Genomic DNA, 14,968 nt, shown 5'->3' on the forward strand with positions numbered 1-14,968 from the left:
AACCTTGATTTTATTATTAAAAGATGATATTATGTTACTTTCATCTTTCTCGATATTTAATTCCTCGATTATTTGAAAAAATAAATGATTTGATTATCTGAATTACAAGAAATTGTAGAGGAAATAAATCACTTCATGGATAAGTTAAAAATAAGAAGAGAAGAATGACGACAACATTTTATTAACCACAAAAATCAAATGATGACAATGTTTTTAAAAAGAAATAAAAGTATTTTTGGTACAGGTTAAAATGATTTTTTTAATAAAAAATATATTAAAATACAATTTTTTAATCTATAAATAAAAATTAGTTAAGCTGTATTTTCAAATAATTTATTTATTTATATTTTAATTTATTTTAAATAATCTTCTATGTATAAGTTACAAATAGCAACTAGCTTGTTTATATGTCCTTCTTCAACAAAATATTTTCTACTTGTTTTCAAGAAATCTTCTTGTTGTTTCTTTTAAGCTAGTGATTACAATACATTTGGTTTTCATTCCAGTTTTAACCATTTTAAAGATAAATTATTAATAATAAAAACACTATAAAAATCATTAAATATAAAGTTTTTTAAAAACTAAAAATAATTAATTAATATATTAATTAAGTTAAATAATATTTTATAAATAAAAAATTATTAATTTTTAAAGCATTATTATTAATAAAAAATAATTTTTAAATTAGTATTTAATATTAGTGACTAATTTAGAATCTAAATTTTTAGTAATTAAAATATTGATAGTTAATATTTTAGAAATCAATAAAAATTTTAGTTTATAAAATAGTATTTAACTTAATAAATATAATAATTAATTTTTTTATTTATAAAATTATATTAAAATATTGATTATAATATAAATTAATTATCATTTATCTAAAATATATTTTATATTTCAAAAATATTTATTTACTAAGACTTAATATAATATAATTTGAGAAAAAAGTTCTTATTGGTACATAATATTCACATCACATCTTAAAATATAATAGTATGCGCTAAGTTTGTTGACTTTTAAGAAAAATAAAGACCATGTTAACAATTATTTTAAAATTAAATAATAATGTAAATTTATTTTATATAAACTATTAGTACATTATCAATAAACTTATATAATTTATACAAATTATCTATTTAAAATATTTATGTATTATAAATTTTAGCTATATAGAATAAATATTTATTTAGTGTACTATATATATATATATATGCGTATTAAAATAATAATTTACTACTTTAAAACACTTCATAAAATGAGAGGTAGTGTAAATAAATTTATATTGTGATCTAAATGTTTTGATAGTATGGGTATAAATAAGTTAATTATCAATGAATATTGTATACAAATAACATTATTATTTACACAATTATATTTCATGACAGTGAGAACTAAAGAGAAACTTCGAAAGTTTAACATTAAAAAAACGATTAAAAACCTAGAAAATGGAGGAAATATAATAAAATATGTGCATGAAAATGGGAAAAAAATTATAAAAAGTTAAGAGCTTGTCAAAATATATATATATATATATATATATATATATATATATATATATATATATTACGAGATCGACTACCATATTCTATTTTATTGCATATAATAAAATATCCTTATTTTTTTATAATAACTACAGGTGTAAAACCTAAGTTTATTATATTGGAGACAACATTTTCTTTTTAAGTAAAAAAAAATAAAAAGTAATAAACAGGTTTATATAAATAATTGTTTTTTTAATTTAAATTTTATCTCTTTATAATTATAATTTCTTTTCTCTTTTTTTTATAATTTAGAATTTTTTATATACATTTCTTAAATCTTAAACCCAACTCCTTTATAAAGGGTTTATTTACAGTGTTTATCTTGCTAAATTATAAATGTATCATAAATAATTTATTTATAGTGTTTATATATATATATATATATATATTGTATAAATATTTAAAATAATATCCTGATTTATTTTAGTTGTATTATTAAGCACAGTAACTATATGTCTTCACTTAATTAATAATCTAAAACATATATATATATATGTTAAGATATTATATAGTGAAAAATTAAAAGAGGTTCATATATATCATGTTTTTGAAAACAATCTTAACGTAGGGAACTTTACATTATATATTATTTAATTATACTTTGTATGAGCATAAATAATATTATAAATAAAATATCAATCTCATACATGCACAAGAGTCTAAATTAAAAAAACTATAATATATTTATGTGTCAAATATATAAATAATAGATAATCAGTCCCAATAATCACACGTAAAAAAAAAAAATTCTACAACCAACAAATCAAACTTAATAACCTTAAACTATTGTATAACTCTTGAGGACAACTTCACAAAAAACTTTATATTCCACCTCACTATTAATTATATATATATATATATATATATATTCAATTTTTCCATTATCAATCACTCTCAACCAACCCACTAACTTTATTACACTTTTCAATATCTTAAATAAAGTTCCACAATGCTTACCCGCTAAATGTATCTGATCATCAAGCCAAAGCAGTTGAACAATTACTTTCACTATTCCTAATAATATCTATGGTTGATAATTGTGTATATAATTATAAGAATGTACCACTAATATGTAATAATTTTTGGAGCACTACACCAATATTGTGGGTTATGATTCACTTTTAACTGTTTTTTCTCATAATTAGAAGGTTAATTGTCACAATTAATTATAATTAAAAGGAGATTACTTATCATAATTAATTATAAATTTTTAATTAATTATTTTTATTATTGTTGTTGTCTAGAACTATTGTATATAGTGGTTTTCTTTAAACAATGTAATACACAACAAACAAACAACAACAATTGTTTCCTCTCTATTTTCATATACTCTCTTTTAATATACTCTCTATCTATTAGTTTGAGAGGAATTCATTGTACTCCCAGTACCATTATAGTGGGAGTTTTGAATCTCTCGCCAGTGGTTTTTTATCTCTATTAAAGGGGTTTTCACCTAAAAAAATTTGGTATCATTCTCATTTTCCTTGTTACTTTAATTTCTCATAATCTTTGGTTGAAATTATCACGCTTTCACACACAATATTCCATAATATTGATAAAATATTAGAATCAACTACATTTTATTTAAATTTTGTTTGTTATACTTTTTCTATAACATAATAACGTTTTTCTTAATGAAATAAGTATTATTTTATTACATTGAAAATTAATGAGAAGATGGGTGATATTAAAACCATTTATTTATACCCCATATGGATATCCCATATGGATATTGAAAAATGAAAGAGTTTTGACGAAAAAAATACCTATACTTCATACCACTTTTTATCTACATTATTCGATATGTTTTAGGAAAACAAAACTTACACGACACCTTCCTCGTATGAAATTTAACTACTCATCACTTTTTTTGCTAATAAAGATTTAAAAAATAGTAATTGTAATAATAATAATTAAAGCACGCGTAGTGTCGCATATCACTTCATTGGTCATTATCATGCCGCCTCCACAACTCCCAATGAACATCCATCTTCACTATCCTATGCCATATGACGGGCAAAATAAGAAAATAATAATAATAACAATCAAATGTAAGTGATGTTTGTAACATTTTATGGAATTTTTATTTGCTTTCATATTTTGGAGTTTGCATTTTGCTACCTTCCTTCAATTTTTAAAATGTCGTCTAGTTTTTTCTAAAACCATTAAGTATAAATATTTTCCTGACTTTAATAAAATATTTATTAAAAAAATCATATTTTTCATTTATATATATATATATATAAACTATTAAAGTCAGATAAAAACAATGATATAAATAATAAAAGAGTAATTAATATTTTTTCAACTTTAAAAATAAAAGTTAAATAAATAAATAAAAATTATAAAATATAACACTTAAAATGAAACCGATAAAATAATTTGAATTTTATGATTATGCTAAATTATTATTGGTGATATGTGTTTTTCAAAATAGTAAAAAAAATATACGTACTTCAATTTTTGTACATTTTTTACATACATGTATGTGGGTTTCATCATTTGTTTTGTGGACCCTTCAATTTTTTCAAGAGAGATTAAAGGGCAATTTCTTCTTGCAGTCTATCAATTATTATTGGTAGTTGATGAATTTTTAAAATTGTGTAATTTTCTTTTTTACTTTAAAACATAGTGTATTTTAGTGTATGGTGAGGTAGCGGAAGTTTATTATTGTGGTGAAGCTTTGCTTTGAGTGGAGAAGAGAAGGTTTACATTCATTGTTGTGCACGAACGTTCAGTGTAAGGTGCGGTTGCCAAGTTAATGAGGTAAGTATTCATTTGAACTTGTTTCTGGTGTTTCGTACGAACTGAGCTGGTCCCGGATATCGACATCCGGAAGTCTGATTTTTACATTACGGATGTCAAAATGTAGAATTCGAGTTTTTCCATTACGGATGTCAACATCCGGAAGTCTAGTTCGTTGCTTCCGGACGCCCTTGTTCGTAGGTGAAAATTGGCTTACAGATGTACATATCCGAGGTTGTTTTGATATTCGGATGTACATATCTGAAAGCTAAGTGTTTATTTTGTTTGCCTTATGGATTTATTTATCCGGAAGCTAAGTGTTCATTTTTTTTCAGCAGCCCAATGGATACAATAGAGTCATACATGGGAGTTTTAGGGGAGATTGATGTGTGGGATGGATTAGATGATGTTGATCTAGAGCAGTCAATAAGTTATAACGCATTAGATAATGAACACAGGGCACGTGAGTGTAGTGAGGCATTTTCTACAAATGAGGTATGGTCAATGTTAGGGTTGTGAATGCTTTTTTTATGAATTGTTTTAAAATTTGGCATATGTTATTGTAGGTATTTCGTGATCGAGATGAATTGTTAGAGTGGGCCAACGAGGAAGGATGACCTACATATTGTTAGGTTGTGAGAGAGGAGGTAAATACAGACGGTATAAAAAAGAAGTAGATGTCAGTCGAACGGGAAGTAGGAAGTGTGAGTGTCCTTTCAGATTGCGAGGCAATCCAGTCAAGGGTGGATGGTTGAATTAATTTGTGGTTCTCACAATCATGACTTGGCAGAGACAATGGTGGGAAGCCAAGAAATGGTTAAGTATAGAGGAAAAGGTTATGGTTGAGGATATGGCTAAAAATTCAGTGAAGCCAAGAAATATTTTACTAACCATGAAAGAAAGAAATGAGAAGAATGTGACGACAATTAAGCAGATTTATAATGCAATGACTATTCACCGAAGATCACAACAAGGTCACATAACAAAAATGCAACAACTGATGTTGTTACTAGAGTGAAACAGGTATGTGCATTGGTGTAGGTGTGATGACGTCTTGAATATTGTGCAAGATATATTTTGGACACACCCAGATTCAATAAAACAAGTGAGCTCGTTTAATATTGTCATATTAATGCATAGTACGTACAAGACGAACAAGTATAGGATGTCGTTACTTGAGGTTGTTGGGATTACGTCAACTGGTTTGACTTTCTCCGTTGCATTTTGTTTACTAGTAGCAGAAAAGGAAAATATTTTTTTGTGGGCCATTGACAGACTTAAAGGGTTGTTTTTTAGAGTTCATTCATGCTCTAGGGTGGTGGTATGTGATAGAGATGTTGCCTTAATGAATGCAATTAAAATGGTGTTTCCTAAAGCTTATAATTTGCTCTGTCGATTTTCACATTGATAAAAATGTGAAAGCAAAATGTAAAATGTTGGTGCATCCAAGAGATGCATGGGATCAAGTAATGGAAGTGTGGGGATTTGTCGTGGATTGTGATATTGTTGAGGCCTTTGAAGATCGTGTCAATGCTCTTCGAGTTGTTTGTTCTCCATGGCCAATATTTTTTTATTATGTGATGGATACATGATTACGTCCACATAAAGAAAAATTTGTGAAGGCATGGATAGATAAGGTGATGCACTTAGGAAACACAACAAGTAGCAGAGTTGAGGCGACACACTGGAACCTAAAGAGAGTTCTTCAAAATTCGATGGGGGATTTATGTTTCTGCTAGGATTCTATCAATAAGATGATTATTTTACAACATAATGCAATCAAAGTTTCATTCCAAAAGAGTCTGCATGTGGTTGGACATCGGTTTAAGGTTACAGCTTACAAAAAATTGTTAGGTTTTGTGTCTAGATATGCTTTGAACCTTATTTCGGAAGAGCTTGATAGGGTTAAATCAGTGGGGTTTGATAAAAGAAGGTATGGATGTACTCATGGTCTTCCTTGTGCGTGTCAATTGACTTCGTTTAGTGTTGGTAGCATACCACTTAAATCAGTACATGTGATGTGAACTCGTTTAAGCTTTGAAGATATTGCAACTGAACAATCTTCATTTGAGTTGTCAATTGATAAAGAGTTTGAGGTCATCGCGAAGCGGTTCAAAGAGTTGGATGTTGCAGGTAAGGTTAACATCAAAAGTAAATTGCAGGAGATTTCCTTTCCATAAAAGACATCTATTTACGCACCAGATCATAAGGTGAAAACAAAAGGTGCTATAAAGATGTCCCGTCCTACCAAATTCATGAGATCAACTAAGCGAATCCCTTCTTATTTTGAACATGTGGATTTCTTACACTCACAACATGATAGTTGTGCAAGTAAAAAATCTAATGAAGGAAGCTTACCAGAAATTGTACCAGCAAAATGTATTCCTTTCCTTGATTAGTTCCCTGTAGGGTATCATCCATACATTGTTGATGTTGTCGACGTTAAAGCTGATGGCCATTGTGGGTACCGTGTTGTTGCTGCCCAGTTGGGAAAGGGAGAGGATTCATGGGCTGTTGTTCAAATGAATTTGTTAAAAGAACTAAGTGAATGCAGACAATAATATGTTCAACTCTTTGGTGGTGATGATAGATATGAATACTTGAAGAAGTCACTTCTAGTGGAGCACATGTCTATGGTACCAACCACTAACACCCTTTCATTTTTACATTGCATTTCTTCATTTAACTTTGTTTCTCAATTGTACTTGCAGGCAAGAACAAATAAGTGGATGAAAATTCCAGACATGGGATATGTTATTGCAAATCGGTATAATGTCATTCTTGTTTCTTTGTCCATGTTACAATCATTGAGTATTTTTCCTTTAAGAACTCAAGCACCAAGTAACTTCCGTCATCACCGAATCATTGCAATTGGGCATGTCCACGGAAATCATTTTGTGCAGGTATAAACTAAACCAATCAAAAAGTTTCTCATACTGCTAAATTAGGATTTATGTACCTTATATTTATTACCTTTATAGGTTAAGCTCAAAGATGGTTTTCCAATTCCACCTACGGATATATTGTAGGCATCACATCGTTATCCTACGACTCAAACTTGGTCAACATACTACACTAGCCGAATACAAGTTTATACACAACTAATGTCCATTAGACGATATTTGTAATCATAACATTTGTAATATATACTTAATGTTTAGGGATGTTTAGCGTATTTGAATGTACATTTGCAATGTTTAATAGCTTTTGGAGCTGTCCTACACAATTATGGAAGCCATCTTCGGATGTCAAAATCCGGTATTGAATCAGGAGCCTGCGAATGAGCATATCCGGAAGTCACAATGGTGCCTGCGGATGAGCATATCCGGAAGTCACAGTGGTGCCTGCGGATGAACATATCCGGAAGTCACAGTGGTACCAGACAATTCTACAACAACTTGTATGCTCCTAACTTATTTATCTTCCTCCCATGTAAAACGACCTTCAGCTCACCACGATCCTACAATAATCAACATATATCATCAATAAATAGATACATACCAAATACAAAAAAAATATTTTTCATTACTTACCAAACCATCCCACAACTGTCTGGCTACATGATGTTCATAATTAACGAGTAAGGACTTATCCAATGGTCCTCCTGGATAGCCTTCATCATCAACTTCTTCTTGTTCAATATAATCTTCAAAGTGTTCATTTGGAATTGAAGTACTAGGGCCACCCCGTTTTCTTCTCATTGATCCAGTTGGTCGCACACGGTCCAAATTAGAACTTCCTCCACCTCTAGTCCTCACCATCTTACATTTCATAAAAATCATTTAATCCAACATATATAAAAAATTATAACACATATAGTATAAAAGAACAAATGAAAAATTTCATAGAAGCCAAGTGCCTTAACTACCTAACACTAATACGAATATTAATATCCGCAGAATAACAACAAATTTCGGATAAAAATATACGCAAGTCAAAAGTCTATTATGGATAAAAATATCCAGAAACCATTAATCAACTACGGATAAAAATATCCAGAAGCCACTAATCAACTACGAATAAAAATATCTGGAAGGCAATAATGAACTACGGATAAAAATATGCGAAAGGCAATAATGAACTATGAATAAAAATATCCGGTAGGCATGTCAATGTACCTTGACTTCTTTGACGATGGTTCCTTGTCCGACTTCAGAATCTGACCGTGGCGGCTGTTGCTCTGCCTGCGATGATGAAGGTCACTGACGGTGAAGCAAACGAACGGAGACGAAGGTGGTTGACGGTGGCTGCGACTGCTGGTTCACGCACAAATGAAGAAGAAGAAGAATAGGGTTGGGTGCATGACATTGGGTGCAGATCATACTTTAGGTATTTTCAAATTCATTAAGGGCAGTTTAGTCTTTTCCTATATGCGATTGGGTGTCAGTTCAAAATGATTGAGTGCAGGGAGAATCAGTCGAGATTAAAAGGTTAATTAATAGATGAAAAAAGTTGGCTTTCATAAAAGAATGGAGGCCCATTAGAAATAATTTATTAATAAATTTCTTAAATTTGTCATTGGGCATAAATCTCAATATGTATAATCGTATTGGTTTTGTGTACAAAGGTAAAAATAATGTCTTCTTTGATATTGATTGAAAAGTTGTATGATAAGACCACAACACTCTGAAAATTTCAACTGTTCGTCCTCTTTCATCCTCCTTTTGCTGCTTGCAATTTTCATTGTTTTTACAAGAATATTTGATTAGCTACTTCAACTTGTCCATTTGCTTAGAAATGCTTAACAGATGTGAATATTTTTTTATTCTAAGATCATGATACATCTGCTTCACTTGATTGCTCACAAACTGAGTACCATTGTATGATATCAGAATCTTTTAAACAGTAAATTACACAATATTCTTCCATAAGAAACTTTAAATATTTAAGGTTAATATTATTGTTAATGGTTCTGCCTTGATCCACTACTCAATAACCCTTACCAAAAATTTGAGTTGTCAGATTGTTAGTGGGAACGATCCCAAAATATCAGTTCTCCATGTATGAAACGGTCATGGGTTGATGATAGAATGCAATTATTTAGTTGGGGCCCAATGCAAATCAACATCCTTCAAGCACTGATCACATCTTCTTGTGTACGCCATACTGTCTTTTCTCAGGGTCAGCCAATAATAATCTACTTTGATGAAATTGTTTGATAAAGTTTGTTCTCTAGTGTGACTTCCATAAATTCCTTCACGGAGTTCAACCACTACACAATCTGTTGCAAATAAGATCAATCACAGTAAAGCGGCAAGAGATCTTCTTCAACTTCTTAGCTTTCCTAGGTTCCTTTGGTACTGCTCTATCTTCCAAGTACTGTATGTAAGGCATCATCCATGTGTCTCCTTTTGACATTTGCAAAACCAAAACATATCCACCTTCACTTTCACCCATGGTCAATCTAAGTGCTTTCAACTTTCTTGAATTATTGGTCGGTAATTTCATGGCTTTGAAGAATTTGGGAGTTTGGATAACAAATAGGCTTGAGTGTTATGGTCCTTCGATTCATGTAAAAGTTAAAAAAAAATTGAAAACTCCAACTAGGGTCCGAACATACCTCAGATACCAAGCCAAGTGAGGATCCTTGGCCTCGAATTCATTGAAAACCTATCATGTAGCCAACTATGAATCACTTTTGGCCATTAGCTTATGAACTCATATCTCTTTGGGCAAAAGCATTCATGTTATTAGTTTAGGGTTTAGGGTTTAGGGTTTAGGGTTTAAAGGAAAATCCAAGTGACTATTCAATAAGGACACCATCAAGGTCCTCTAAGATTGTACCTACAACACTACCTTTTAAGTTGGTTGCTCCATCTACATACAATTGTTGCAGGTGACATAAATTGTCCCATAGTGTAGGCTAGGTGAGCCAAGTCACAATTAAATCGTGACACTTGGACCGCTAAACTCTTAAGTAGAAAGAGTTATGACCTGACTATAAGCTATAACTTTTGGTCTAGTGGTCTAGTTATGACCTCTTCCAAATCCAATCAGTGGTTTTATGTTGCTTTGAACGTGACTACTATGTTGTCAACATAAGCTTGTACATTTCTTTTGATCATTGGTTGTAAATATTCGATCCATTAAACACTAGTAGGTTTCCCCTAACATTTTTCAAGTTGAAGGGCATCCTGACAATACATTTGGTTTTGTCTTCATCCATAGGGTGCATATGTATTTAGTTGTATCAAGAATAACCATCCAATAAGTTAATGAGCATGCATCCCGACACGTTATCTACCAATGTGTATATGTTGGGAAAAAGATAAGAATCAGACAACCATTGTTCAAATTTATAAAGTTGACGCACATCCTCTATTTGTTGTTCGTCTTCTTTATCATTACCATATTTTCTAACCACTTTGGGTATTGAATCCACCAAATATGATCAATCTCTAATAATTTCTCACTCTCTTTTATTATCACCTTTCGCTTCTCATCACCAAGCTTTCGTCGCTTTTGAATGAAAAACTTTGCTTTTTGATTGATGGATAGGTGATGATATAAAAAATCGGGATCAAACTCTAGCATTTCGGCAGCTAACGAAGCAAAACCATCCATGTTCATTTTTAACACTTCAATCACTTGCTCATCCAAAGTTGATCCCATTTTTGTTGTCTTCCCATTCCTAACATCTACTTCTTTTATGTCACCAATTGGTTGTGGTCATTGATATTTGTAGATTACTCCATTATCTGCCTCTAGAGCATGTGTCTCAACAGCAGTGGAAACAGAATAGGCTCATCGTCGGTGCGAAGATTATTTTTGTAACATTTCCTTGTCACTTTCTGATAGACCTTTATGGTTACAATTTTTCCTTCTAGGGTGAGGAACTTCATTTTAAGATGCACGAGGAGACAATAATTCCCAATATGTCAATAGAGGGTCTCTCCAATAGTAGATTGTATGAGGAATGAGCATTAACTATAATATACTTTAACACTATACTACTTGCCAACAACCAATATGAGAATGTAGTCTGTAACTAAATGTGGCTCTGGACATCAACTTGCTCGCCTGGTATTTGAAGTTGGTCCCATGGTATTTGAGTTGGTCCCATGGTATTTGAAGTGTCACGAGTGTATCCCAAAACATGATGTCAGCCAAGTTTCCTTGATCTATTAAGACTCAATGTACATTGCGTCCTATCATGATGACCAAGAGGATAATGGGATTGTCTTTGCGAGGTGCAGCGTCATCAAGATCGACTTATAAGAAGCTAATCGTTGGTGTTAAGAGATTTCCTAGTCCTAAGGGAGAAAAAACTCGAGAAATATATTTTCTGACTTGAGCTGGTCTTCCCCCACAACAAATTCTTTTGCTATTGTATTGAAATATCCCAATATAAATGTTATGCTCAGTGACAGTTTGAGGATGAGGACGAGGACTCGAGATAAGTCCTATTGCTCGGGACGACTCTTCATAATGCATAAAGTGACCTTTCTTTGTCAATTTTGGTGAGTTGGGTTGTCAAGGCATAACATCTCTCAATATCATGTCCATAGGCTTGGTGGAATTCGCATCATGCATTATGGAAATGATTGAGAAGTCGATTTGTCCTTTTTTAGAACTAAAATTTACTGAATATCTTATTGTCTTTAAGGATTTGTTTCCAATATATAGTTAAAGTCAAACATTTCAACCTTTCTTTTTCCTCTCATGGCCTTTGAGCCACACAAAGCATATGATGTCGATCCACCTGCCTACCTTGTTGATGGTCATCTTCTCGTTTCGACCTCCATTCGTGGCTATGGTCTTTGTACTTCGGAGGCTATTGACGTTTTTCTTCTGACCTTTTACGCCTCATTACTTCCTCAACCTCGATGTGGGATGATGCCCTGCTTTGGATTTCAACCACTAAGTCAGTCGTATTTCAAATTAGTGATTGACTAAAAAGGTTGATCCGTAGTCCTTTGATGAACGCATCAATAAACATCTCGTCATCGTATAGAAATGTTGTAAAAAAAGATTAATGTAATTCTTTAGAGGTTCACTCTCGTACTGTTCAATATAAAAAATCAACACTTCGAGGAAGCTTAACCTTATTAATAACAAATTGCATAATTTTGTTATTTATGATAATAGTTAATTATCCTAACTATTAATAAATATTTTTAATATATATATATATATTATCTAAACTAATGAAAACACAGACGCTCTTGCACTTCAGCATTCACAATTTTTATTTTTATAATTATTATATATGCATATATATATATATATATTTATTAAAATTAACTATAAATTTATATTGATAAAATAATTTTATAATAAATTAAATGTTATGAAATATATAATTTATTGATTTCTTTTCATGAAGTTAAAAAAGAAAAAAAGAAGAAGGAAGAAGCAACACTTGACGATTACACTTTCATGTATTGAAAAAATTGGTCTCATAACTAAAATGTTATGAATTAAGAGACAAAAAAAAAAAAAAAATACAATGTAAGATTAATAAACTACTCTAATAGACAAATAGTACAACACTAGAGCACTTCCTCCCACAATGCTAGTTTGGATAGTTATATCCACGACAATGGTAGTTTCCATCGGTGAAAGTTCCTCATGCCTAGGCTCAGATCCATGATAAATGAACATGCACATTATTAAGCTCAGTCATTGTTATCGTTTGGTTATATTCACGGGGTATATAGGGGTGTGAGCCTATCCAACGACGACCAATTGTTTTGCGGTAACATTATGTGCTGATGTGCCTGACACTTCTCTATCTCAGTCTATGTGTTTCTTCTGGGTTGCCTTGTTCTCTCTCTATATATTATCTAAATTATTTACATAATATTTTTTCTCACTTTTTTATATTATTTATTTTAAATGATAAAAAAAAATCACACACGTATTCATCATATATCATATAGTCGTTTGTTACCATATATATAATATCTCAAAATTTATATTACAATATTTCCAAATACAGGGTTTTAAATCAAATTACTATGTGTGTGTTTGGATTGGGAGTGAATGTGTGAGGATTTGAGGGAGTGGATGTGTGAGGATGTGAGAAGAAAGTGAGGTTGTGTTGGATTGGGGTGTGTTAGAGTGGATGTGTGAGGAAAATTTATGAGATTTTGTGAGTGATATGATGATTATGAGGGAGTTTTAATTTCTTTTTAAATTGTTAAATGTTACTTTACAAATTTATCCTTGCCTATTAAATTTTTTTTAATAATGAAATGAGTTATTTTTGTTTAAAAATAAACAACTTTCACATATTTCTTAGATATAAAAATTAAAATTAGAAAATAAATATATATTAAATATAAATAGATATAATTTAAAAATTATAATTAGAAAAAAATGTATTCAACAAATTAAATAAAAACAAAACTTTAAATAATTTCTTAAAATATTAAACATGCATTATAAAATTAGAAAATAAATAAAATCTTATATAAATAAAAGATAATATTTAATAGGCAAGGATAATTAAAAAAATACTAAAAAAAAATATATAGCATAATTAACAATAGAAAATAATTTCATAAAAAACTATTATCAAATAAATTACTAACTCATAAACATAATAATTATAAAAAAAATATTAATATAAACACATCAACAAATTAAATAAAAAGAGAACTTCAAATAATTTCTTAAAATATTAAATATATACTATAAAATTAGAAAATAAATCACATCTTATATAAATAAATAAAAAATTATTTTTTAATATTAAAAACCCTTGTAGATGAATGAGGGTAAATTTGGAAATAACATATGTTGATGTGGCTTTCCCTCTATGTCTTTTCATTTTGAGGGGAGAGGATATTTACTGTTCACAGGTATACCCTCTCCTCCTCTTTCCTGCAAAACCGATCCAAACCATTGATATCATCTAATTTATTTTCTTGTGAACAGTACATCCATAAAAGCAAACATAGTCTTAAATAATTTAAATATTTTCTTAGATAGCAAATGGTGAAAAGATGTTGAGTTTTGAGTAACTTATTTAACTATTTATATTTTGTAAATATTTGAACCAAAACATTTTGAATTTTTGAATCGCTAAAGTCTAAAACTCACTTTTAAATTATATTATTTATATTAAAATATGAATTTATAATAAAAATATTTGATTAAATGGTTCTAGACTATTGTCAATATAATAATAACACAGTCAATTTTTATTAATTTATTTTACTAATTACATTTTAGATATGTTATTGAACTATTGGTTTATACTGTGTATTTGTTAGTTTCTGTACATTTAAAAAAAAGAGCTTATGTACCTTTTAGAAAAAGAAAAAAAAAGAAAAATGGGATGGAAAATTTTAGCCGTTGCTAACATGTTTAATATGGCAAAGAATTTAAAAAGTGAGACCTAATTTGTTTTGGCTTTCAACTTGGAACTGGAACTGATCTAGGAGATACTGAAATCTAATCAAAACTCACTGTAATTTAATCACTAACATGGAAAACATATGAAAACTAATTAAAAGAAAGTAAATGTAATTATATAGCTGTAAATAAGGGTGAAAGGAAATTGATAGTATAATATTTCTAAATATTATTTGACAAATATAAATATAATAATTAAAAGTTAAATGATTAATATTTATATTCTTGAAGTGAACGTATTATATTATATATTATATATATCCAAATATTTTCTTAAAAAATTCCTTATCCAAGCATGTAGTAATTAATAGCATAACTGA

At 29.8% G+C, this 14,968-nt stretch overlaps 1 protein-coding gene across 1 annotated transcript; it reads left to right on the plus strand.

Moving 5' to 3' along the window:
• The first annotated feature begins 5,064 nt into the window (after positions 1-5,064).
• On the plus strand, positions 5,065-7,640 carry LOC137829019 (uncharacterized). The gene is made up of 6 exons (XM_068635814.1): positions 5,065-5,260; positions 6,141-6,219; positions 6,322-6,419; positions 6,696-6,802; positions 6,998-7,189; positions 7,491-7,640. Exons 1-6 carry the CDS (start codon positions 5,065-5,067, stop codon positions 7,638-7,640), a joined length of 822 nt encoding a protein of 273 aa, XP_068491915.1.
• The last annotated feature ends 7,328 nt before the right edge of the window (positions 7,641-14,968 follow it).

Source organism: Phaseolus vulgaris, chromosome 7 (genome assembly GCF_000499845.2).
Source record: "Phaseolus vulgaris cultivar G19833 chromosome 7, P. vulgaris v2.0, whole genome shotgun sequence".
Lineage (NCBI taxonomy): Eukaryota > Viridiplantae > Streptophyta > Magnoliopsida > Fabales > Fabaceae > Phaseolus > Phaseolus vulgaris.

Excerpts from the sequence above, each read along its gene's own strand:
- LOC137829019 (XM_068635814.1), top strand. The coding sequence starts at position 5,065 with ATGACTTGGCAGAGACAATGGTGGGAAGCCAAGAAATGGTTAAGTATA. Across the intron at positions 5,261-6,140 it reads TCACCGAAGATCACAACAAG|GTTTTGTGTCTAGATATGCT; the intron begins GTCACATAACAA and ends AAAAATTGTTAG. Across the intron at positions 6,420-6,695 it reads CAAAGAGTTGGATGTTGCAG|GGTATCATCCATACATTGTT; the intron begins GTAAGGTTAACA and ends AGTTCCCTGTAG.